Below are 24,687 nucleotides of genomic sequence, written 5' to 3' on the forward strand. Positions count from 1 at the left end.
ATTTATCTAATGGTAGCTGTCTCGCGAATCATGTGAGGTGGACACTGCAAAGACATCTGAAAAAGCCGTTTCTACGGACAAAAACTTCGCAATGTATCCACCATACGCTATTATCTGGGGTTTTGATTGGCTACTGCAGAATAAAAAAAGATCGCAATGTCTTCTGTAAGGTATTTCCCCTCCAAAACGATAAGTGAGATTGGCGGCTTCGCGCCATTTTGGATGGCCGCCGGAGCTTCATCGCTACACGGCAGAAGTTCGCTCACCAAATTTTCGGCCAGTTCTAGGTAGCAAGAGTAGAAGAAGAACTAGGCTTGAACTGGCCGAAATGTTTGGTGAGCGAACAGTCTATTGATTTGACTACTAACTAGCTAACTACTGTCTTCTTTCTCTTCGTCAGCGCGCTTACGCTTGCGAAAGCGTATGGGCTTCTTCAGGTGTGCTGGAATCGCAGTTCCGTTTCGCCAGACCTGGTGCCAAATCTGGCTGCACGTGAGCGTGTTGCCGCTATCCTCTCTCCGAACGCGATTACATAGAGGTACGTAGCCGGCGTGGGATTGAGTGCACTGGGGGCAGAAGTAGCTGCTTTCAAAGCTTTTCGTTTGGGGCGTCGCCATTGCCGAGCATACCTTGCAAAGGTGCTGACGACGTTTGTTCTTCCCATTTCCATCATACATGTCGTTCGTATTCTGCAGGGCGTGTGGCTGCGTTCGAATTGGCTCCGTAATCAAATCCTCTGCGTTGGTGTTTGCACGCAATGTGGCTTCTGTTGTTGCTAAAAGCTCCGTTTGCAGTCTTCGCATGTACTCTGCGTGCGTCGGTATGCGTTCTCCCTTTTTCTTCAAGATGAGTTTGTGCAGGATGAACCCATTGACAATCTCCATGTCAACAAACCCCAAGAATAACTGGCGGTAATATTTTTTGAAAGCCACACATCGCTGTATCGAATATCGCTGCAGTCGCAGCTGGTCGTGCTGGTCGACACCCCCCATACCAGTATGATAATCGGCAACCAGCTGGGGACATGGTACGTCTGCACGAACACTCTCACCCTTCACTCGGCGTCTCACACTAGTCATCGTCGTTGCACATCCAGTCGCAATCATAGACACAGGTTTCGAGTCCATCCAGGACACAGCAATGAGCTCAGGGAAGTCTTTGGCTTGAGCGACGCGATACGTCCCTCGGGGCATACGCTTGGGCCGCGTTTTCTGTGTGAACGCAAAGTTGACTGGCCATCCCAATCTGTCGTTGCGGTGCGTTCCCACGTAGTAGTAACCCCTCCGAAGTAAATCCAGTACCAGTGCACACGAGCTGTAGAAGTTGTCAGCGACAACAAGTCGCTTTGCGGGTTGTCCTTCGAGGGCTTTGTTCACGTTTCGTATAACTGCCTTCTGTGCCGTTCCCTTTGCTGGCGCTGGATTGTTAGCCGCGCCGAGATAAACTTCAATTCTGTAGCATACAGAAGAAGATACAGCATATTGTAAGTGACTACACTCGTATTATGTGAAAAGAGGAATTGGCAATCTGTATGATACTGAGAAACACCCCGATACTACTGATACTACTAGCAATTCTGTATCAACGTACCGAGAACAGTAGCCAGTCTCCGCGCAACACGTCATGTAAACCTTAGTCCCGTACTTGTGCGGTTTGTCCTTGTTGTAGACGCGCACCGGATTGAACTTGCTCCTGTTTGGAATGGTGCCTTCGTCAAAACTGATTCGCGGCCCCAACCGGTAGCCACGCCGAAATGTTTTCTCGAGTACCTGCAGTACCGGTCTGACTTTCCATGCATTGTCCTTAGACGCATCTGCAGCGTTGTTACTTGCGAAATGCAGGTAACGAGTGATCATCTTGAATCTGTCTCTCTTCATAAACCTGGAGAACGTTCCACGAGGGACTGCGCCATCTTCTCGAGTAGACCAGTGTTTTTCCAGGCCATCCGTATGAGAACAAAGGGTTCGAGCAACGAGGAGACCAATCACGTGGATAATTCTGGATAGGTTTTACTCGCCGTAGCGTCTCTTCAATCTCTTGGACAGAGTCGACCTTCTTTTGGGGATCCTTTGCTTGTGCTTGAAGCTGCTTCTCTCGTTGCTGACGTGCGACAAGCGGGATGCAAGCCTCGCGATACAAATTCGTCTCCTTCTGAATCACAAACCAGAGCTTCTTGGGAAGAAAGTAGAAAAACATTCCTAATGAGGACTCTGCAAATGCTGCTGCAGATCTAGTTGGCCCCCAGTTTCCGTCGTACAACTGCGCGGCTTCAAGAGTCAAATCACCTGTTTTCAATATAATACAGAGTTAGAAAAGAATCAAAAGCGTTATTCTGTAGACGACCGACTTACCAGAATTTTGCTCGTCATAAATGTTCCACCCAGAAGCTCCCAAGCGCCGCATGTCTTCGTCGGCTTGCACAAATAGCTCACTGTCCTCCTCACAGTCGCTGTCAGACTCTACTTCGCTTTCGTAGTCCTCTCGTGGCGACACAGGCACATCCAGCTCATCATCGAAGTCACAACCAATACTGTCGTTGTCATCTTCGGCTTCATCGCACAGATTCACATCATCTACAGCAACTGACCCGAACAGCTTCTCCCCACGTAGCGCATCCATGAAGTTCTCTCCATCAAACTCATCAATCCCGTTGAAATCGTCTCTTTCACTCTTCGACTCGTCGGCACGTTCATGACCCGAGCGTACATCGTATTCCGGATCCTCCATACTAGTAGTGGTGCTCCCACCTTCTTGCTCTGTATCTGGCTGAATTGCTTGACCTGCTTGAGTCGACGGTGTAGAAGCTGAAGTACGCGGAGGGAAACTCGAAGGAAAAGTTAGAGGAGTAGGCGTCACCTCCAAAGTTGGTGCCGCTTGTTCTTCCGCTGGCAGCACTTCTTCAACCGGCGCACGACGGCGGGCCAACTCATACGCCGCATTCTTTACCATGGGGATCCTTGCTGGGAGTGATGGCAAAGGTGAGAGCCCCAGCAACCCCTGACGACGTCCAAATGTCATGAGTTCTTGTTCGCCTGCACATATCTGTCAGTACTGTGAGTATATATACCGAGCTGTCTGCAGAACGTACCAACGAAGTATTTAACTCCGCGCTTCTCTGCATCCAAGCGGCCAGTCACACTGGGCATCACGTACGTGAAGTCCGCACTCAGTCCTTTAGGCTTCCTCGCTTTCCATCCTGCCTTGGATAGCTCGCGCCATAACTGCTTGAACGGTTTCTTTGTTGGGAGCGTTCATTCTCGAATAAATCTGAAATCTGTGGTCACCAACAACTGCCGAAAATAGCAAGAAACTGAATTTTTAAAACCTCCAGTCATCTTATACTGTCTTTTCTATTCAATTCGAATTATCCCCGGCTATCTTCCCTTCGTAGATCCCTCAAGATCGAACCACCCATCTCTACCCTTTACAAACACAAGCATGCGAGGAATTGCGACGATTACAAGCTTGCTGGAAATTATGTCCTGTCATAATTCTTATTCTGTAGAATACAGAATAGCGCTGTAAAAGGGTTCATGGACTCAAAAACCTAAATGTTATAGCAAACTGGCCCGATTTGACTAATATTTATTTATTATAGAATAAGCTGCCAAAACCCAGAACTGTGTTGAACATGTCGCTCGGGTTCCTGACGGAGTCGGCACTCGTGCCGTCCAAGGCCAAGGAGATCAAGGTCGACGCCAAGTCTCTTGTGGACTTGAAGGCCGTTGTGTTCCAGAAGGACCAAGAGCGAAAACGCCGGCTGCAAGATGCCTTAACAGCAGAAAACGACGAAGAGAGCTCGTGTCGCCGTTTAGGAAAATACGCGCATTTGCGAGGCGGCAGCAAGCGGCGTAAGCGGTCTGACGAGAACCGTGTAGGTAAAAATCATCGTAACAGAGGCGTGGACGCTCGCAATCAGCGCGATGAGGCGAAAAAAACGCAAGAAGCTCCAGACGAAGGCGACGACGAAGCATGGAGCAAGAAGTCAGCGGAGATGCTTCGAAAGAAGACAAAGCTGTACGAGGAGATGGCCAATGGAGGAAGCCGAGACTTTATGAAAGGGGAATGTCTGGTTAACTTTGAAGCCAAGAAGAAGTTGAGCGAAGAGATGAGTGTTAAGGATAAGAAGACTATGGTGGAAATCATGGACGAGTTCGGACGCACAAGGAATGTCGCGACGGGCAGCGAGGAGTACGCAGCGTTCTTGGGAACGCAACAGCAGTTTAAAATGGAGACATCTGAGAAGCAACACCGTGGTGGAGCTGAAGACAACACAAGAGAAGAAGGAAGCTTTGTGGTTTCGCAGTGGGAGAAGCGCTTAAAAAGTACGGAGAAACGCCATTTAAAGGAAGTGCACGAGAGAGCGACTCTTGCGCAGTCATTAGCGCACCCTTCTTTATCCGGTGTGGTGGACAAGAAGACGAGGAAGCAGTTGCGTCTGGAGCGTCTTCGCAAACAACGCGAAGAAGTAGCCGGATCGACTGAAAGCGCTACATATACGAGCACTATGCCTGATTCTGCAGCATCTGAGAAGGCGACGGACTTCTTGAACCAGCTCTCGTCGTTGATGTAAATGCAGAATTGAGATATGTTGCGACTCAAAATAAAGGTTGACATTGCTTTAAATCTATTACTCTACGTATGGGTGGAAGTTAGCGAATGTGCGCGAGGCGTCAGCGAAGCTGTCATGGTCGAGATTTGTGGCTTCACAGAATTTGTACCTGAAGAGGTACAGCTGCCATCTACCGGTTTCAACCTCGCTGGATCAGCCTCGCGAATCATGGCACGAGCCAGTGCCATCATCGGATCAATGAGGAGGCAGCCAGTTACATGCGTCTTGCCAGCAAATACAAATGGGATCTCGGTACAGCCTAAGATTATAACTTCAGCTCCCTGCTCGCGTAGATGCAGCGCATAGCGATGGAAATTTGCCTCCGAACGCGATGACACTGAAGGTGCCGTACTCTTCACTCCCCACTCGCGGTTATAAATCGATTCGTGAAGCTCCTGCTGCATCACTCCGGCATACACTTCCACCACAGTGTACCCACGCGGCTCCATTAAATCATGGTACACGCGTGAGTTTCGTGTTCCTGTAGTAGACATCAGTCCTACGCGTTTACATGATGGCAGCTTGTTTGCGATGAACGCCACCGTCTCTTCCAACATGTGCACGTGATGTACGTAGCTCGCATGACCTGTTCGCCGTATGAACTCGTTCCAGATTGGTTGAGCATGAAACGTATTGCACGGCACACCTACCACAAGTCGAGCACGTCCCGCAGTGGCTGCAGCATGCATCATGGAGAACGTACGGGCCATGCCACATGCTGGGTTCTCCACCTCCTTCGCTGAGTCGTAAGATATATCTTCGTCTGTAGACCCGCTATCCGAGTCGGAATCAGTTGCATCAGCGCCGACGCTCGCGGCGTAAACGAGGTACTCGGTACGGTCCGTCATATCTTCGACACGCGAGAAGTGGCAAACATTCAGATGACCTTGGTCCTCTCCAGCACTGTCGGTGTTCTGCAGTATGAGCTGGTGCAGCAACAATCCCGCAGCCGGACCCACTCCGCCGCAGATACCAAGCATCACCTCATTGGGTTTCTTGGTCCTGATCGTCTTCACCTTCAAAGCCACCGGAGATTCCATCACCTGCACTGGTGGCGCGGGCTTGCAGTCGTCGGATGCGGGACACACCATGATCTTGATCGGGTTGCGTACTCAGAGGCAGCTCACTGATGCGGCGCTCGATAGCGCAAGTTCATGCCAATTCGTAGCGTGAAGGCCTCTGCCACTACAGCACGATGATTGGCTGATGGACATCATCAGATCTGAGAACGCTTAAATTGTGTTGCAAAATGTCCGATCCGCCCGGCAGCTGGCGCAACTTTGGTCCAAATTGGTCGACGTCGCAGTCAGTCCGAGTTTCATCCAATAGTAGTAGGTCTCTTCTATCAATGGCTGAAATATCAGTGTAAAAAAGCTCAATTGGTTGAAAGCTATCCCCTTCAGTTTACATCTGATGAAATCTGAGAAATGCGTGCACAAAAGTGACATGCATCGCACTCACTTCTCTGCAAGCAGGTCGCCATTGCACAAGGCAAGTTGCCAATATTAGCTCTCCCTTGAACGCCAAACTAGTTCAATTACCACTCTACACGCTACAAACGAAGAGCACCCACCACCGTCCAACTTTTTGCTCCGTCTCAGACGACAATGGCCACCGTGACACCCCCAATCTCCTCAACGTCAGTGGCAGCAGAACCACAATTGAAGCTAGAGCTGACGCGCACTGATAGCGAGCGACATATTCCACTGGTACTGCAACCCAAGACCACGTGGAAGGACTCGGAGCGCATCGCTCAGTTCGTTGCGAACGTCACCAGCGCCGTAATGGTCGTGGCCATTGCTAGCTACTACCTCGTACCCATGGCTGCACTAGCAATGGTAGAGACCCCACGCTTTGCTGCTCAAATCCACACACGTGCAGTGTGGACAACAGGGAATGCCTCTATCGTACTTACTGATGGATGGAAGGCCATGCAGGCGCTCGACATCAAAGCCTCCAGCTCGTTTGTATCGATCTTGCAGGCCATATACAACAGCCCACAGGTCACTGCAGCACTCACATTGACAATCGCGTGTTTGGTGCTTATCCACAAGTACAAAGTCATCGGCTGGTTCCTGTATCTGCAGGCGAGAGTTTCGCTGCAGTGGGGTATCGCACTGTACCAGTTGGCTCGCATTTTCTTCTCCATGTCGTGCTATTTCACCGTTAAACTCATCAAAATTGTACTGGTAGTCGTAAAACGTGGGTATGCAAGTATCTTTGGTGTACGCAACCGACAGGCTGCAGCACTGCGACAGCTTATGAGGACTGCACCGACTCGCGCAGTATGGGCGGAGATGGCTGAATATTTGGATACATTGGAAGGCAAAGACGACTGGAAGACAACGATATCTGACGAAGATTTAGAGTACTGTGACTTTGTCCAGCTACGAACAAACTTGACTGCTCTACAACGCGTTTTGAACGAAGACAAGCCCAACATCCGAGAGCTACGGTACATGATGGCAGCTTGTGTTATGCGGAACGAGTTGGGTGTGGACTCGCCAAGTCTACATCTTGAATGCAAATCCGGCACCAAGACTGTGATTAACGAGTACAACGATGCTGTCGTTCAAGCACTGGAAGTTCTAGGAAGCGCAAGTGCAGACGAGTTCCCGCGCGAGGAAAAAGTTCAATTCTTCAAGCATATCAAGCAGTCGTTCGGTTCAACAGCGCTGTGTTTGAGTGGCGGTGGCTCCATCGCCATGTACCATAAAGGTATTATCAAGGCACTACTCGAAGCTGATTTGATGCCGAACATCGTCTCCGGGTCATCTGGTGGCGCAATCACCGCAGCAATGATTGCCTGCAAGACGAATAAGGAGCTGCTGGACGACATCATCCAGGACGACGTCTCCACACGGTTTATCCCTCTGGGTATTCGCTGGTTTCCACCTCTGCTTGACCAGATCACATACTGTATCAAGACTGGATTTCTTGTTGAGTGCTCAAATTTTGAACGTACTACACAGCACTACTATGGTGAACCGCTTAACGCGGTGCAGAAGACAATGTACTACACGTTCCAGGACGCCTACCTCAAGACAGGTCGTCACGTGTGCATCACTGTCTCAGCTTCCGATGTCAATAGCGCCCACAAAGGCCCCAAAAAGTTGCTACTGGACCACATCAACTCTCCTCACGTTTTGCTTTGGAGTGCCGTAGCTTGCTCGTGCTCACTTCCTGGAATTATGAAGAGCAAACAGCTTATGGCTCGTGATTTCGACGGCAACGTTGTTCCGTACAACTCGCTGGGCAAGGAATGGTGCGACGGTAGTATCCAGCATGATCTGCCCATGGAAACTATGGCGAGCTGCTTCAATGTGACGAACTTTATCGTGTCACAAGTGAACCCACACGTTGTGCCTTTCGTGGGCGACGAGATCAACCAGCCTGGCTTCCGCAAGAGCATTTTCCACACTCTTGAGAGCGTAATCGCTGCCGACGTGCGTCACCGCCTCAAGATGCTAGCATTCCTAGGTCTTTTCCCTAAAATTTATGGCCATCAGTTCAGCGCGTACTTCCGACAGAACTTCTCTGGCAACGTGACGCTCGTCCCCGAGTTTTCGTTCCAAGAGGCGATCGGCATTAAGGCCATCCAGAACCCGAGCAAGCAGGACATGCATGACTACATCGAAGGCGGACTGCGTACTGCGTGGCCGAAGCTGGCTTATATTCGCCACTTGTGCAGCATTGAAAAGTGTCTGGATCGCCAACTCAACCGTTTGTTGGGTCCTGCTGTTGCTCCGTACAAGAACTGGCTGCACCCAGATTCCAGGGAGCTCACTGCGGACCAGAAAGAGAGTACTGTAGCTTAGTGTCCTAAGAATCCTAGAGTATACTTCAACGCAATAGAATTCACGTTGGTAGACAAGTAAAACGAAAGCGTACACATGTGTTTTCTTTTGGATGGTCGAAGTTGCAGCTTCATGATGATGTTCATCGTACTTAACCAGACACCTGCATCACCGGAATGAATGAGCGGCTCTCATTGGCTGATCTTTAGCCGTTGGAGAACAGCGAACAGTCACGAATACGGTGGCGGATACGAGAGAACGAGCGCCATGGACACTACGACTTCAGCCATACCGGAGACTTATTTAGCAATGGATCCAAGTCTTGAAGAACCTGATAAGAAAATCGCAGCATCAATGGACTTGGCGCAGCTGGTAGAGACGCTGGAGCGCGAGTTGGAGCGCGACCCTGAACTCGCTATCAAACACAAGCCCAAACTCCAGCAACTGCTCGAGTACGGAACATTTTGCTAGCTGTACCGGCCTTATTTTAATGACGCGCGTATGTGTTGTATTTCTAGGGACGTCTCGATCAATATGGAGGACGTGCAGCGCTTTGCACACTTTGATCCGTCTCGCAACTACACACGCAACCTCATTTCGACGGACAACGAGACATACGCACTCATGCTGCTGTGCTGGAATCCTGGCAAGTACAGCCCCGTACACGACCACCCCACGGATGGCTGTTGGGTCAAGGTAATCCAAGGAAATGTAAACGAGGTGCGCTACGAGAAGCAAAACGATAAACTCGTCCAGACATCCAATGTAGTGCTCACATCGGGTGTAACCTACATGGACGACTCGTTCGGACTTCACAAGGTAGGCAACCCACATCCGGAGATCAGAGCCATCTCGATGCACCTTTACTCTCCTCCATACGAGAAGTGCTGTGTCTGGTTCGACACCGAAAACGCCGACAAGTCCTCCGTGTCCGTTGCCAACTACTACACGGAGTACGGTGAGGAGGTCGAGTACTCGTAAGCCTGCTTTTGGTTGTGCTTAAAACATACTGTGCCAAGGTTCATGTTCGACGAAAGCATCATGGTACATATATATATATATTCTAGTTTACGTCACAGACTACTATGCAGCATTCTCTTTCAGCGTCTTGCTCTTGTGTGAATCGACTGATAGGGTCTCAAGCACAGTGCCCTCAGCATGTTACAATACGTTCTTTCCACATAGAAATGTTGTTGCGTAACTCAGAGATCACAGAGTCGTAATCGTCTATAGAGAAGACTTGGCCGGCAGTCTCGAACAACGGCGTGGCGACCAACGTAAGGAATGTAACCTGGCTACGTGGCAAATTGGCTTGTTTGCGGTCACATAGCGGCGATATCGGCAAGTGATTGCGCTCCTCGGCTTCGCCCTGACGAAAGAATTCCTCGGAAATTCGCTCGGCCCACGTTTCATGATATGAAAACGGTTTTGCTGTGTGCCCCAGATCTGCAAGCATGAGCATCGTCTCCATCAGCAGCGAGAGCTCGAGTCCCTGCGCCTGCTCTGGCATGGTAAAAGTTTTGGTCTTGAGCACTGAAATACGCTGGAAATGCCGTGCTAGGTCTGTTGCGAGGATCATACCAATAATGATCTTACGACACTCAGCGCGCTCGGCTGCTTCCATATTACTAAAGACATCGAATGCAACGTGGGACAAGATGCGATACAGTTCCGCAACATGCATGCGCTCCAGAACCGAGTCATCACTGTACGTGATGGCCAAATTGGATTTCGTGGCAATGAGGAATCCGTTGGAGACTCCCGGATGCGAAATATCATGCGCTGCTGCCGCCACAAGCGCCACAAGCAGTGTACTATCATCAACACTAAGATGGACACGTCGTAGATAAAAATTGATATCGGCGACAACCGCAGCAGCGTGTCTGGGAATGAGTAAATCAAATGAGTCAGCCACATTGTGCTTATAAAATGTAAAGGCACCAGCATGGACTTACACTCGATTGTGGTACGGATTTCGGTTCATGTATCGCTCCTCCACAGCTGCAGCAAAACAAACAAGCTTCTTCTCGTCCAGATCGAGTCGATCGATCAAGCCATTAGTCTTCACACAGGCTATAAAGACCGCCTGAAGAGGTGCAAAACAGTGTTGCTCGAGGTAGAAGATGTCAACGAAGAAATGATTCTGAAGCCTATCCATCAGCCAGTTGGACAGATCTTCCTCGCGTGGTCGAATCGCTGCGCCGAACGCGTCGTCTCGGTTACTGTAGCTACGTAGCAAGTGGTTGAGGCCATCGTCGCTAGCTTGAAAGTGTTCGCTTGTGCCTTTTTGAGTACTTAAACGTCGAGACGTCGACACCCGGAGGATGTCGTTCGACAAGGAATAATGCCGAGAGCGACGACCATCGCTGCCTGGCTTAGTCATGAATCCAGGATCGTCCCCAGATGATGCAGGGTGATCCTTGAAGTCCATCATATGCAGCCAGCCTTGAACCTCTTCTTCAAATTCAGGCATGGTTGAGCTGAGCGTGACTTCAAACAGGTCATGATTTCGAACAAGGGCCGTGATAATCTTGTCGATATCTAGCTTCTCAGCGGCACTCATCTTAACCTTGATTTGACACAGAATGCGGAGGATGTCGCCCATTTCGTAGTGCAATTCGTAGTTGAGTTTACCAGAGAGTTCTTCCTTCATTTCGAGGTTAGCACTGCTAAGACGACGGGCTTCCGTGACCAGATGGAAAGACGTGAGGAAGTCTCGTCGTGTACTGCGTTCCTGTTCTCGAACAATACGCAGCAGCAAGCCTAACAAGATTAGAAAAACGGCCAGAACTGCTAGTCTTCTGTTGAGTACCACACTCGCTGTATCATGAACACCAGTCGCTACGATCGCAGCTATCGAGAGCTCCGTGACCACAAAGATGCAGTACGTAAACTGTAGTCGTAGTAAACACGTGCACACGCACGCTCCAAGTAATTCGAGAAAGAGCAAGCCATCCAAAAAACCCTCACCGAGCAGGATGGATGTGAGCCTTACGTCGTCGATATGTACCACTGAGAGCTGCTTCGCCAAGCGAGTCTGCTTCTCAATTCCAGCGCAGATTACCAGGAACAACGGAGCGATTATACAGTGAAAAAAGAGCAGCAGAACAAGCTGCACGGGGTCCAATCTCACACGTGGAAAACGGTATTCGCCTCGTCGTCGCCAGATATGGAATACACAAATCCCTGCTAGTACATATATAATCAATGCGATGGCCGCGAAAGACTTGTCACTCAGCCACAGTGCGTGAGAGAAGCTTGATGTCGAGAGTAACTCTTTGTTGGAGTATACAATTTCGAGCTCAGCAAAGATCGAATCAGCGTATGCTTCCGTGATAGCTAGTGTCGCTGCATTGGAAGATGCACAAGTAAATGCAGCGAACACAAGTAGCACACTGACCATTTGACTGACGATGCAAGTCTGCCATTCTCGTCGAAAATACGTCTGGAATTTCTGCTCCACGTCGAGATCCTCGAAGTAGCACAAAATCGGATGTGTTGGCTGCTGTACCAACACGACGGCGCGTGGTACAGATCGTCTCGGAACTGCCATGCTACGCTTGGAAATATTTGGCTGCAGTGGCGGCACGATTGGCTGCACCGGCGTTAGAGGTACCACGACGGCCATGTTAACTTACTATTAAGCTTGAAGGTCGCGACAATTTCCAATGCCGGAAGTGTTTAAAAAGGCAGAAACAGTACCATGAGCTACGGCCACTCGCCTCTATTAATACAGATAAGCAAGAAACTCCTTGCGTTGCAACCAGCCTAGTGAGTGCGTTGTGCACGTACTGTGCATGTTGTTCCAAAAAATATGGCGCAACAGTAAGTTCGTGTGTCACACACCACAGTTTTGCGGAACACTGTCGCTTGAAGGTCGCTTCAGCTTCAGTGTGTTACTGTAGTCGTCAGTAAGAGCAGTGAGCATGGCGGAGGTGGACTACTACGCGACGCTGGGCATCCAGAAGACGGCCACAGAGGAAGAGATCAAGCGTGCCTACCGCAAGATGGCTATCCGCTACCACCCAGGTGCGCCATTGTCTTCACTGCTCCCCTTGCTCAAAAATATTATTTATTTTTATCTCAATTGTAGACAAGAATCTGGACAATAAAGAGGAGGCCGAGATCAAGTTTAAGGAGATTGGAGAGGTAACGCAGATTGCTTGATACATATTATGGCTTGGCTACTAGCTGCTGACTCATGTATTGCTGCTCTTAAGGCGTATTCGGTGCTCTCCGATGCCGATAAGCGACGCCAGTACGATCGCTTTGGCAAGGCTGGCGTGGGCGGTGCCGCAGGAGGCGGGGGCCCGGGCATGCACCCGTTCCAAGGCCAGGATGCCGAGGAAATTTTCCGCACGTTCTTCGGCGGACAGGACCCATTCTCCATGTTCTTCCAGGAAGGTATGCGAGGAGGTGGCATGCACAACTTCGGAGGTTCTCGAGTGCATGTGTCGCAGTTTGGACCTGGATTCACGTTCACGTCGTTTGGTGGAGCACCGGGGATGGGGATGGGCATGCCCGGCATGCGAATGCACCGCGTGAACCAGCGACAGCGGTGGGTAAAAGAACTTAGACCTTGTAAAAGTAGGGAAGTGTTAATGCTTGTTTTGTTGTTTTCAAAGTGCGCCGAACGGACAGAACGTTGCTGGGGACAACCGCCCGCAGCCAAATGGACGTCTTTCCCAGTACCGAATCGGTGGTGGCAACCTGCTGCTGATCTTTTTCCTACTGTGGATTATGGGCGTGCCTTTCAGTTACCTGTGGATAGCACTCATGCTGTTCAGTTATCTTGGACTCGTCTAAGCAGGAAACTAGTGTGCAGCTAACGCGGCTCGAAGCACGTCGTCGACCACAGCTAGTAGTTAAACCAAAGTAAACCCGTATATATAATCGCTTACCGGTAGTCTGAATAGATTTTGCCTCGATACGCCATTGTTCATCGGCATCAATAGCTGTGCTTCTGCCAATTTTTTAAAAATTGATGTTAAAAAAGAACCATGAATTTTTTAAATATGTTGTATTGAGTTCTTTATTTTTTAAATGAGAACTACAGAGCATATATTTTTAACTTTCAACTTTTCTTCTAAAAAAAAAACGAGCTGTAAATGTACTTTAAAAATAAAAAAGCAAATATTTTAAAAGAAACGATTTTTTTGTTTTAGGAAAAATGTTTATGAATTAGTTCTGTTTTCTGTTTAGTTTTTATTCTCAATAATCCTAGAAAGCGAGTAATCATGCCGGACGCGCCGCTGGAACGGCGCGCGTTCCTCGTTCCTGTGTCTCCACTCTCTGAAGACACACGCCCCACCTCGGACGTGCAGATGCGTCCCCGCAAAGCTTCGAACAAACTCCGCAGGTCACCTCTTCAGTGGCTCGCAGCACTCCTGGTCATCTCGGGGCTCGTGCTCGTCCTCACACTGCTTTACGCGACCGGTAGCTCGTCCAAGTCGTTGCGTGATGACCAGAAAGACTTGGAGATCCGAGATGCACACAATATTCCACGCCGTCTGGCTCGATTCGACGTAAATCAGACCCTTCTGGACAATTTGGACACTGTGAGCGTCTCCTTTGAGTACAAACCGCCCCAGCCCGAGTTCTACAGCCAGGACAGAGTCGCTGTTTACTGTGTAAGCCTGACTGACGAACTCTCAAATCGCACACTAGATGTACTAGAGTCTATTGACTTGGTTCCCACTAATGGCAATGGGTCGGGGGTGGTGGAGATCGGGCCGTTAGTTAACATGCGGTGCTCGTGGCTGCTGCGGTTCATCACAGTGGACGACCAGGTGCTGGGGGAGAGTAAATTACTGAGGTTTAAACACGGAGCGACGCAGCCGCTGCAGGTGCATTTGGCCTTGACGCAGAATGCGGACGAGATGAGAGTCAAGTGGGTTAGTGCCAATGTCTCCAACCCCGTGGTGACGTTTGGAGAGCAGAAGAGCAAGTTGCACAGAGTTGAGAGGGCCACGCAGAGCAGCTACAGCGCCGAGGATATGTGCAATGGTTTGGCGACAGCAAAATATCCACGATATTATAGAGACCCAGGGCAGATTTTTGACGCTGTTATGACGAAACTGGAAGCGGGGAAGCGATACTTTTATCAGGTTGGGGATGAGAACGGAGAGCGAAGTGACATCCATGAGTTTCGGATGCCTCCGCCTACGGGGAGAAATAGCGTACAGACGGACGAAGAGGGATCGAGTATGAGCTTCTTTGTTTATGGCGACCTGAACTCTCCTGTTCGGGCGACGGATAATTTTGCCGAAGACAATGGCGAATGTGGCACTACGATGCAACTGATTCGCGAGGATATGGAACGAGCTGCTGCCGATCCGAGTAAGCACATATATGTGGCTGTCATGCATGTTGGAGACCTGGCCTAGCTACTTATGTCTGGGACCAATTCGGCCATCTCATTGAATACGCGGCTGCGCGTCTACCCTACATGATCAGCATTGGCAACCATGGTGAGTTACTTTGTAGCGCATATATGTTGCTTCCAGTGGGAGGAACTCGTTGTACTGACCTGTGCGACCTGTAGATTATGGATACCAAGAAGGAGTGACGAAAGATCACATCAAGTGGCCATCACATCCGACGTTTGAAAAGGAAGGCACTCATGGCTACGACTCCTTCGGCGAATGTGGTGTGCCCTCGTCTAAACGCTTCCACATGCCGGATAACGGAAATGGTGCCTACTGGTACAGCTTCGACACGGGGCTTGTGCACCACGCGGTAGTGAGCAGTGAACACGAATTTGCACGGGGTTCTCCACTGCACAATTGGCTGGTGAATGATCTCAAGTCTGTCGATCGCTCAAAGACGCCGTGGGTCTTTGTATATATCCACCGACCACTGTACTGCTCTGTGGCCTACTCGGGTGACTACTACCGATCTTTATTGTTCCGTGATGAGCTTGAACAGGAGCTGGCTGACTACCACGTCGATGTCGTGTTCGCGGGTCATTATCACTCGTATGAACGCACATGTCCCGTGTTTGGAAATCGTTGCATTGAGTCTCCGAGCGGCAAGGCGATGGCTCCAGTACATCTTATGATTGGCTCGGGGGGATACCAAGTGGATGATGCCGGTTTTTACCGATCACGCTGGCGCGAGCAGGGCTTTCTCGAGCACGGCTACGGTCGAGTGCACATTTACAACTCGACCCATCTGCACTTTGAGTTCGTATCTAATCTTGAACGTCAAGTCAAAGACGAGACGTGGATCGTGTCGACACACGACTGGCCCAGCAAGCGCGAGCGGTATCCTCCTGGATATTTTCCAGCACAGGAAATTGCAGGCTTTGGGGCTGCTGCAATCTTGGCTTTACTAGCGTGCTATGCTGTGCTGATGCCAGCAATACGCCGAGCTCGAAACACCAAGTATATGCCTGTACCACCGATTCAGTTTTCGAAATAGAGCAGAAATATGAGAACGTCAATCTCGGTTCTGGCAGAATATCTTACTACTGACTCGTTTTGATCCGACATGTGCCCACCGGTAACACTTCAAGCCAGAAGGCGAATCGAGAACCCTCGTATTGGATTCAAAGCGTGTGCGCTGAGTTATTTCCTATGCAAGTCAGCTAGCTGATGAAGCATCAAAGTACCTGTGACCATGTGAAAGGTTCAAAAGAGGGAAGGCATTTTAGCCGAATCCGTCGCTTGACGATGTCTTGTCGACAGCGTAGTGCTCACTGTTACCGAGCTTGTTAGAAAGCGTACACCTATTCTACTTGTCCAGGTACCCTGGATCTCTACGAAAAGGAACATTGGATGGACGCGGGAGACTACACTGTAGTGTGGATCAGCTTTCCTTAAAAAAACCACTAAAGCAACACCCCAAGCAACGTGTAACCAGGCCAAAGTCGCTCACTGGGAAAGAGTGTTGGCTCGCATAACATAACGCATTTGCTATTGCTGCAACGACTTCCTCACACCTTGTACTGATCCTCAATCGCCCGCACGATAAAATTTACGTTTGTTCGCTCTGCGTGGACAACATACATGTATACCCATACAATCAATATGTCCCCACGAAGTGCAAAAGTACCTGCGACTGTGGCTGACAACCGTTCTCTACCAATGGCTCAAAGAGTGCCGAGCCCACCTTTTCAAGGAGATACAAGAGCTCCTTTATCACCCGACTCGAGTGCACCAGTGTCAACAGCGGCCACACCCTCGAATCATATCTGAGCTAAGCGCTCCCAACACATCACAATCTGGAGAGGAGAATTAAGGCCCACATGAGAAACGCTGTACCAACTTATTGTACAATCGATCCACAAACCAGACCCCCCCCCCCTAAAAAATCTGAAGTAAAATATCTGTTGTGTGCTGGTACATGTAATACTCTTTTAGCTCGTTAAAGCTCGAATTCCTCTTCATAAACATCAAAGTTGTGTGTTCCTAAGTCAGCAATGGCATCGTCGGTTGCAGTCTTCAGTGCCTCAGGTCCCGAAATGAAGACCCCAATCGGTGTTCCACTTGTGCAGTTGTGCATCTCCAGCACTTCTCGCATAATTTGGGCCATATTCGGCCGAGTTCCACAAGTGACATCATACCTCTCCACCAAATCGCGCAATGTTCGTAGACGTGGGTCCTCGCCACCAACATCTAAACTTGGTGTGGTTGGTCGAATACTCGAGTAGTTGCAGTGTGCGGCGTCGAGGTCCAGAGCCGAAAGCTTCACATTGTAGCTCGGACGAGATCGTCGGCATCGGTTTATCGCCAACAAAGCATACGCCACGATCGGGATAAGGAATACAACTCCGATTTCCACGAAATTCTGCAGGGGCCAATACTGGGTTTTCTTGCCGTGATCCATCAACACTCCGTTGTCGAATTCGAGCCACAATACCAACAAAGTGATCGGCACAAACATTGCCATGTACAGCACGATTTTAGCGCCTCTGGAGCGAAGCGGCTCGATAAAAGGAGCCGGAGTACCACGCAGCCTCATAAATCCCCCTGACTGAGCGTGTGTGTGTTGAATGATACTGGTCTTGCCTCGTAATCTCTCGTAGTCAATCGATGTGTCCAGCATAACCTTACTAGGCGTACGAGTCAGATTGAAGCGCAGTGTAAAGCGCTGACCACGTGCCGGATCTTGGATAACAGCGAAGAAACCTCTTCCATTAACGCAAGTTCACGAATTGCCAAGATCAGGACGACGTGCTGCTTCGGCAAGGACGGATCGTGCTTCTCCAGTCGAGCTACCATATCCTCCAGTATAGCAAACAGTGGGGTAGCATCGATACCGCCGCCAATGAGACACACGGTGGAATACTCGTCGTATCCTGCGAGTGAGGCACCGTAGTAGCCGTCCATGTACACAAGTGGAAGTTTGTCTTTATCTCGACATTCTTGTGCGTGTTGAACAAGGTCCTGCGTCCAGTCTCCTAACGACTTGGCGAGAATAGTCAGAGACGTCGGACTTGTACGAGGTGAAGAACTGATGGTAAATGCGTGCCACTGCAGCTTGGAAATAGCAGGCACGTTCAAGTACACGAACTGTCCAATGTCAAAGCCGCCAGTGGTAGACCGAGCGAGCACAATTTTGACCAGACCCTCAGGCAGGCACGAAAACTCAAGCACTTGCACTGGGAAAAGCGAGTTCCAGCGGGAAATCGCTCGACTCGACAGGTACAGGACGAGTGTGGGTAGCAGCCACCAAACGATCACGTTGAAATGTAGCACAGCGAAGATCACAGCGGGGATGTACAGGTGGTGCACGTAGTAGAACACTTCGAAGAGGTTTCGACGAACCCACGGGTGCGACGTGTAGGTGACGACGAGCATGAAGAAGAGCGAGATCTCACCGAAGACGTTGAACCACTTGGGATACCCAATGTGCCAATAGTCGAGCTGGCAGTCAAAACACGGTAGTGCTTGCTTAGCTAGCACACCTTGACGCGCCCACATCCAGTAGAATGGTATCGCGTGTAGAACTGCAGTATAGATAGACAACATTCCAAGCCAGCGATGATACTTGACCCCATTCGCGTACGAGATGTTGAAAAACTCCATCCAAGCGCAGTGTCGTGTACAGGGCAGGAAGACGAACGCCAAGTTGAAGACAGAGCTGTAGCCAAACACGACCCCACTGAGCTCTAGCACTGTGTTGAAGTCGTACGGATCTCCTGGACGAGGAAGAACGCGACGTTGATTGATCCATCCGTACACGAACAAGACGACGTTGCCGACGACCAAGAACGCGATAAAGAGAAGTTCTCCATAGCAATACTCTTTCATCCATTGGAGACCAGGGATCGACTTGAAACGCGGAGGCTTCCGACGTAGCAAAGCTGAAACCGCCAATACTCGACGTGCTGTGTGGCGATGGACGTTGTAGTCGCGAACAAACTCGAAGAAGATCAAACTCGCGAGCAGTGGTAGTACCGTGAACAACACAAAGAACGTCGGAGCGAGCATTTCATAGTGTCCGTAGGCCTTGAGCCCCGAACCGGGAGGTGGCGGGGTCAACGGAACACTCCAGAACGGACTGATGGCGTTCATGAAGCTCAACTGGATCGACGGCGACAAGTACATGACTTGTCCCCAAACGTAGATAGCGATCGACCCAACGAGCATCATGTGGGCCACAGTGTTCAAAGTTCGAGATCGTGTTGGCTTGACCGTCGCATTTATTCCAAGCGAGCTCTTGCTTTCGCCATCTTTGACGTTCAATAGTGGTCGAGTTACTGCAGTCTCTCCATTAACTTCCTGCTCACCCAAAGAGGGCAAGCGTTGTTCTGTCGGCGGCATGGACGATAAACTTCGCAATCACTGGGGAAAATTAAGTTTGACCACCACCAGATCAAGCAACATTGCGTCGCTTAGTTACGTCACATGAAGTAGCCTGGGCCTTGACTCAAGAGTCAACGTTGATCGGTGGATGACATGATGCGTCGGGCGTCCAGGAATCGCGCAAGGCACGAGCTGCTGAAGTTATTGACTAAATGTGCAGAGGACATCCATGCAGTATGCCTCAAGCCAACCAAAACCTGTTTACCATAAAGCACCTTCTACGGTTTAAATACATTTATTCGAGCTTTCTCGTGTGATAATACTCGACACTCTGGCGCAACGACATTTACTCCAGGTAGCCCTCGAGTTCGTGTCCGCTGTCGAGCCATTTCTGAACTCGAATCGGATGATGGAGATATTCTTGTAGTTCTTTGAAAAGATGAGCTCGGTATTGCTTCAGCCACGGATGCGGGATAGTTGTGCGTCTCAGATAGAGATATCTGTCCACGTCTTGACGCTGCAGCATGGCTTTGCCTTCGTAGGGGTACCATGCATCGCGACAACCAGAGCAGCAGACACTTTCCTCATAAGTGCGATAAACTAGCATCTGACCGTTGAAAAGCACGTCGTCCAGCGAGAGTAGGCGACAGCAAGGAAAACACTCGGAGCCGGGCGACGTTATGGCCTGGAGAGTGCGTTCCCAGTCCTCGACTTTGACGTGGTCGCAAGTGCTTTGGTGCTCGGCGAGCACATCAAGAGTGGTAAACCACACGCCGCACAAGCAAGTAGACCCAACTTTCACATTGTCCATTGTAACACTGACAGCTTGATCAATGCTTGGCCGAATCAGGAATGGTCGATCTCCGATCAACGCATTCAACGGAGCATCTTTCCCAGATGGTACCTTTTCTACTGGACACCGCAAATTATTCGAACTGCGTTTTGAGATCCTCGAAAACTGTTTACATATATTTTTGTAAACTAATTCCATTCAAATCAGGACAATTACGCTGTCATAAACACTGGTATTAATACTTGAAGAACTTGGCTTGGCCCAGCAGCTGGCTGTCACGTCTCCTATGAATCATGAGGGCGATGCATGGCGGCTGAAAGGAGAGACGATTCACGCAGCGCATCGCTCAAGTACTTAGACACAGCTCCAATGAAGGACATCGCACTTTGTGGTTTGTCTTCCAAGCTGCGTTGGCTAGATTCTGTCTGTGTCACCTTAGTGAAGGAAAGATGCTGATACTTGACTTTGTTCTCGAACGACCTGTTAGGGTTCAGCTTATTCATTAGCGAAAATGTTGAGAAGTGGGGACGGTACATGATATTTCCACTGAGGAGGGGGGGGGGGCACAAGTGCATGCACGTTCATAAACAATCATGGGCGTCAACTTAACCTTTATTGGGTGCGGTGCGCACGAATCAACTTCGCTACAGCGCAGCGATCCTCTCGTCGCTGATATCCTGTTATCTATCGTTTGGCTGAACTGATATTTAGAAAAATCAAGGTTGCGATGCACCCGCTGGTCAACAATCCTAACGATGACCACTCCGCAGCGGCACATGTCGCGTTTCTGCGTGAAATGCTGTCTCGTGACTACCAAAAGAGTCTAGACGATTGTCTTTTCATTGTCGGAGACAATTGCGCCGTAAATAAGAGGCTGGCTAATCTCATCGGGGTGCCTCTCATGGGTTGTGCGAGCCACAGACTGAACCTTGCCATACAGTCGATGCTTCGTGACCATGCATCAGACCTTGCCCAAGTCAAAGAACTGATGTTGAAGCTGAAGACTCTGAACCTTTTTGCATAACTACGGTACTGCTCTGCTCAAATTGTTTTGTTCTTATTTTCTTAATGTTTTTTATTTTTGTTTTGATTTACTTGTGCCAGTTTCAAGACTCACCTGCGTCCGGTTATTAGCCAGGACACGCGCTAAGGATCTACGTTCTCAATGGTAAAACGCTATTTTGAGATCCTAGACGTGATCAAGGACTTTGACGACGTCCAGGACTAGCTGTCCTCGCCAGCAACAAATCACCGTATGCGTGACATCCTTGAGGACCTCAAGAAGTTCGAAGCGGTAAGTTACGAGCTGCAGTCCGACAACGTCAATCTGGAAGATGTGCGAATGGACTTTGACGCTTTGATCGAGCGTTGTCGCGAGTTCTCCTATTATCTGGGTATGTTGATTTACATGGTCTTCAAAACACTACTGTGTGACTAACTATATATTTGTGTGTTCAGGACCTCGTGCAGCAATCATACACCCTCCTCAATTTGAGGCCGCCTGTGTGAAGATTCTGGGAGGCAAGATACATGAGTTGAGCAGAGCGGAGAAGTCGGCGTTGGCGCCGGTTGGTGTGAATGAGCTTGGTGCCTCTGTGTCAGTTCCTATGACAAATTCCGCAAAGACTCCGTCGTTTGTGGATCAGATCAAGAAGAAAAGGAAGGCAAACCAGTGTACTACTTGGTACAAACTGGTGGCGTAAATTCCCCCAACCTCTGACATTGTGGAGCGGCTGTTCAGCGTAGCCAAGGCAACGTTGGGCACGCAGCGTCAAGCACTTCGACCTACCACATCGGAGAGGATTTTGTTCCTGCGCGCGAGCAACTCTTACTGGGATGCTGCTGTCGTCAACGAATGCTGGTAGATGACACAATGGATGCAAACCTGCAGATGACAGGCAGTCTGCATTACAATAATTTACGTTTGTTGCCTTTGCATTGCAATATTTACGCTACCAATGCTCATTTGTCAGTGCGTTATATATTCAGCCGCTAGCGTTTGCTTAATGAGAAATTCAATAATCGAGACCCCTGTCTACAAGCCATTTACAAGTAAATTGTGCGGCTTTGGAGCAGACGCAAGATGGTCTCTTCGGCAAAATAATTCCACTGTTTATAGATTGAAAAATGCAAAAATAACATTATTTCATTTTTTATAATGACAATTAACAGATTACCAAGATAAAGTTCGGGGGCTGTAAGATGCACATCTAATCGGTACATTGGTCGACAATACCGTTTCCACACGGCCTACTTGTTGACGGCGCTACTCACTCGTCGCCCACCGTTATTTCCTCCTTCGGTGATCACTTTGATTTGGGGCAAGTAGACTTGATTAGCCCTTTAGAGTTAGGCTAGATGGTCTTCCATATCTAAGTCCTACCACGGAACAAAGTCTTATAAAGGGTAAAAAACCGTCCTAGAAGGACTTCTACTTATGATGCTAATCAAGTCTTTCGGAAGACAAGGAAAAAATCTTCTGGCAGCCAGGCTGCGTCTTCGTGGAACAGTGTGCTCTGTTGGTGCTGATGCACTGAGCTTGGGCGCGCTGGAGCTTGAGCTCTGGCATGTCAAACGGTGAATGGTCAGGAGAATTTTTCGGTCTCTTCCCTCACGGTTCAGACCGGCTCCGCTCGTACTTAACCGAACACAGTCGAGGCAGATCACCGATTGTCTGACGTTGAAAACAATATCCTCGATATTGCAAGAAAATTCCAGCTCAGCTAACCTTCCAGCTTAAACGTCCCATCTGATAGCCATTAGCTGGAAAAATGTACGTTGACGACCAAAACAACGCTTTCGAGAGCTCCAGGCTAAGCATATTGCTGGGTGTCGTCTTTCCGACAAAGATGGACATCCGCGAAGAATGACGGAATGGTGACCTATCGTCAGGAATGTAAGGGATAATCAATGCGACCGACGCTTTGACTCATCAGCTGTAGAGCATCATGATCTGGGATGGACTTTAATCGTCAATTGAGCAAAATATTGGCGGGCACAAAAGGCTTAATAGAGCCCTTGACAGTGGCAACCACATGGACGAAGACCTCGCATGTGACACTACAGCTATGGCGAGTCTGGGTGATGTCATACGGTACCACGCGACTTAGGCGGTGTACTCTCAATCTCCTAGCTGGCGGGCGAACTTGGAGATAGGTCTCGGAGCCGACGTTCCACGCCTTTATCAGAGTCCACCGCAAATCGTCCACCGGTAATCATCGTCACAGCCTTACCGCGGAAAATTCGTTGTGTAAGCCTTGTCCTACCCCATGCCTTGAGCCTGGTAGCATCACTACGTTCTTGACCAACGTGTCATTGGTCTCGGTAGAGCCCCCTTGTTTCGAGCTGACGACTCGCACAGCGAAACTTGCAATTAAACTTACGTCATAAGCGCTAAGTTAACCTTATCGCACGAGCAACTTGCTCAAGACGAGTAGGCTGGAAAGTGAGTATACAGAAAAACTAATAAAATGACAGATGTCCTAAGCTGCCAATTTGATCCTCGGGATTCCTTTTTGCCGACTTCGTTTGCTAAAGACTCTGGTGCAATTTCTCTTCAACCAGGGCCGATGTCGATGCTTGAGGACACTTGATCGCCTATTATTAATAGATGGATCGGAGAGGTCTTAAAGAGACGTTTACCACATAGCCACTCCTTCCTCAATGCATCATCTCACATCGGATACTCACAGCGTAAAAACGGCAATACCCTCGACGACATCAAGTGTGTCTTCGTGCGCGCCATCATTTGTGATGGGGGGGGGGCAGACGAGAAAGCTTATATCGCCGAGGAAATACTAAGACAAATAACTGGAACTATAAAAACTATTTTGTTTGGTATTAAATGCTAGTACTATTGTCAGACACTGCTATACGACGTTCCCATAAAACCATGTAATATCAATGTAAAGTTAGATTAAATATTACGTACTATGCAATACAACGTTCGCTCCTCCTTTGCCGCCTCAGTTTTGTTTTCGCAACGCGGCAAGGGTAAAGCTCACGTTTTTGCGCTTCGTCTCAATTACTTGCGCGATCAGTTCCAGAGGCACGTACTTCCTTGCAGCAAATAATTCGATAGCATCGTAGTTTACCTTATCTCGCTTAAAATATTTACGTTTAAATATTGAATCATTTCGCTCCGTGACCTGACGCAAGCTGCTCGTCCAATGCACAATCTACAACTCTGTTTGTATACTCTAACCAGATCTCTGCTACAATCTTTAAGCCTCGAGGAGGCCAATCAATCGCCCCGCCTGTTTATTCACTTGTACAACCTGGTTAGGAGCTAGGAGGAGCTATACTGTACCCGTCCACCGACAAAAGACTAACACGGATATGAGTAAAACGAATATAGATTTTAATAGCTATCCGACGAAGAACTGTACTTGTGAAGTTGCTTTCCACCACGTTTGTAAGATTTGGGAGAGTAGAACGTACCGTAGAGATCAAATCCATATCCATGTCATTTAAACCCGCTCTATAATAGTTGTTGATTAGCGTAGGTTTGATACTATGGTCTTGTAAACAGATCATGTTTTCATAATGAATGATTCGGGTAAGCTTTCTGAAGCATCGCCGAATTCTGAGGTACCATTTATCGTAGAATTGCGAGCAGATGCAAGCCACCTTGTCCTGTTGTACCATAAATGTCTCCTTTGTCAAATCGTGTCTGTGATGTGTCAATTCCTTGAAACACTGCTCTTAAAAAGGGTTTTGGAAACATAACATTAT

General features: G+C 49.1%; 9 protein-coding genes across 9 annotated transcripts; 5 read left to right on the forward strand and 4 right to left on the reverse strand.

The window, feature by feature from the left end:
• Positions 1-3,606: 3,606 nt before the first annotated feature.
• Positions 3,607-4,573, forward strand: PITG_02764 (uncharacterized protein; the record flags this gene model as incomplete). Its single annotated transcript, XM_002907611.1, has 1 exon — positions 3,607-4,573. One exon carries the CDS (start codon positions 3,632-3,634, stop codon positions 4,571-4,573), a length of 942 nt encoding a protein of 313 aa, XP_002907657.1.
• Positions 4,574-4,751: 178 nt separating this feature from the next.
• On the reverse strand, positions 4,752-5,652 carry PITG_02765 (uncharacterized protein; the record flags this gene model as incomplete). The annotated part of the gene is made up of 2 exons (XM_002907612.1): positions 4,752-4,760; positions 4,852-5,652. 2 exons carry the CDS (start codon positions 5,650-5,652, stop codon positions 4,752-4,754), a joined length of 810 nt encoding a protein of 269 aa, XP_002907658.1.
• A 567-nt stretch (positions 5,653-6,219) lies between these two features.
• PITG_02766 (patatin-like phospholipase, putative) lies at positions 6,220-8,430 on the forward strand (the record flags this gene model as incomplete). The annotated part of the gene is made up of 1 exon (XM_002907613.1): positions 6,220-8,430. One exon carries the CDS (start codon positions 6,220-6,222, stop codon positions 8,428-8,430), a length of 2,211 nt encoding a protein of 736 aa, XP_002907659.1.
• Positions 8,431-8,654: 224 nt separating this feature from the next.
• PITG_02767 (cysteine dioxygenase, putative) lies at positions 8,655-9,390 on the forward strand (the record flags this gene model as incomplete). The annotated part of the gene is made up of 2 exons (XM_002907614.1): positions 8,655-8,861; positions 8,928-9,390. The coding sequence occupies 2 exons, from the start codon at positions 8,719-8,721 to the stop codon at positions 9,388-9,390; spliced, it is 606 nt and encodes a 201-aa protein (XP_002907660.1).
• A 341-nt stretch (positions 9,391-9,731) lies between these two features.
• PITG_02768 (uncharacterized protein) lies at positions 9,732-12,037 on the reverse strand (the record flags this gene model as incomplete). Its single annotated transcript, XM_002907615.1, has 4 exons — positions 9,732-9,778; positions 9,991-10,235; positions 10,365-11,302; positions 11,921-12,037. 4 exons carry the CDS (start codon positions 12,035-12,037, stop codon positions 9,732-9,734), a joined length of 1,347 nt encoding a protein of 448 aa, XP_002907661.1.
• A 283-nt stretch (positions 12,038-12,320) lies between these two features.
• Positions 12,321-13,315, forward strand: PITG_02769 (uncharacterized protein; the record flags this gene model as incomplete). The annotated part of the gene is made up of 4 exons (XM_002907616.1): positions 12,321-12,438; positions 12,503-12,558; positions 12,630-12,967; positions 13,035-13,315. The coding sequence occupies 4 exons, from the start codon at positions 12,336-12,338 to the stop codon at positions 13,213-13,215; spliced, it is 678 nt and encodes a 225-aa protein (XP_002907662.1).
• Positions 13,316-13,646: 331 nt separating this feature from the next.
• PITG_02770 (calcineurin-like phosphoesterase, putative) lies at positions 13,647-15,831 on the forward strand (the record flags this gene model as incomplete). Its single annotated transcript, XM_002907617.1, has 2 exons — positions 13,647-14,748; positions 14,954-15,831. The coding sequence occupies 2 exons, from the start codon at positions 13,647-13,649 to the stop codon at positions 15,829-15,831; spliced, it is 1,980 nt and encodes a 659-aa protein (XP_002907663.1).
• An 895-nt stretch (positions 15,832-16,726) lies between these two features.
• On the reverse strand, positions 16,727-19,004 carry PITG_02771 (uncharacterized protein; the record flags this gene model as incomplete). The annotated part of the gene is made up of 3 exons (XM_002907618.1): positions 16,727-17,053; positions 17,156-17,502; positions 17,631-19,004. 3 exons carry the CDS (start codon positions 19,002-19,004, stop codon positions 16,777-16,779), a joined length of 1,998 nt encoding a protein of 665 aa, XP_002907664.1.
• A 435-nt stretch (positions 19,005-19,439) lies between these two features.
• PITG_02772 (uncharacterized protein) lies at positions 19,440-20,055 on the reverse strand (the record flags this gene model as incomplete). The annotated part of the gene is made up of 1 exon (XM_002907619.1): positions 19,440-20,055. One exon carries the CDS (start codon positions 19,969-19,971, stop codon positions 19,507-19,509), a length of 465 nt encoding a protein of 154 aa, XP_002907665.1.
• Positions 20,056-24,687: the final 4,632 nt, after the last annotated feature.

Source organism: Phytophthora infestans, genomic scaffold (genome assembly GCF_000142945.1).
Source record: "Phytophthora infestans T30-4 supercont1.3 genomic scaffold, whole genome shotgun sequence".
In the NCBI taxonomy this organism is placed as follows: Eukaryota; Oomycota; class Peronosporomycetes; order Peronosporales; family Peronosporaceae; genus Phytophthora; species Phytophthora infestans.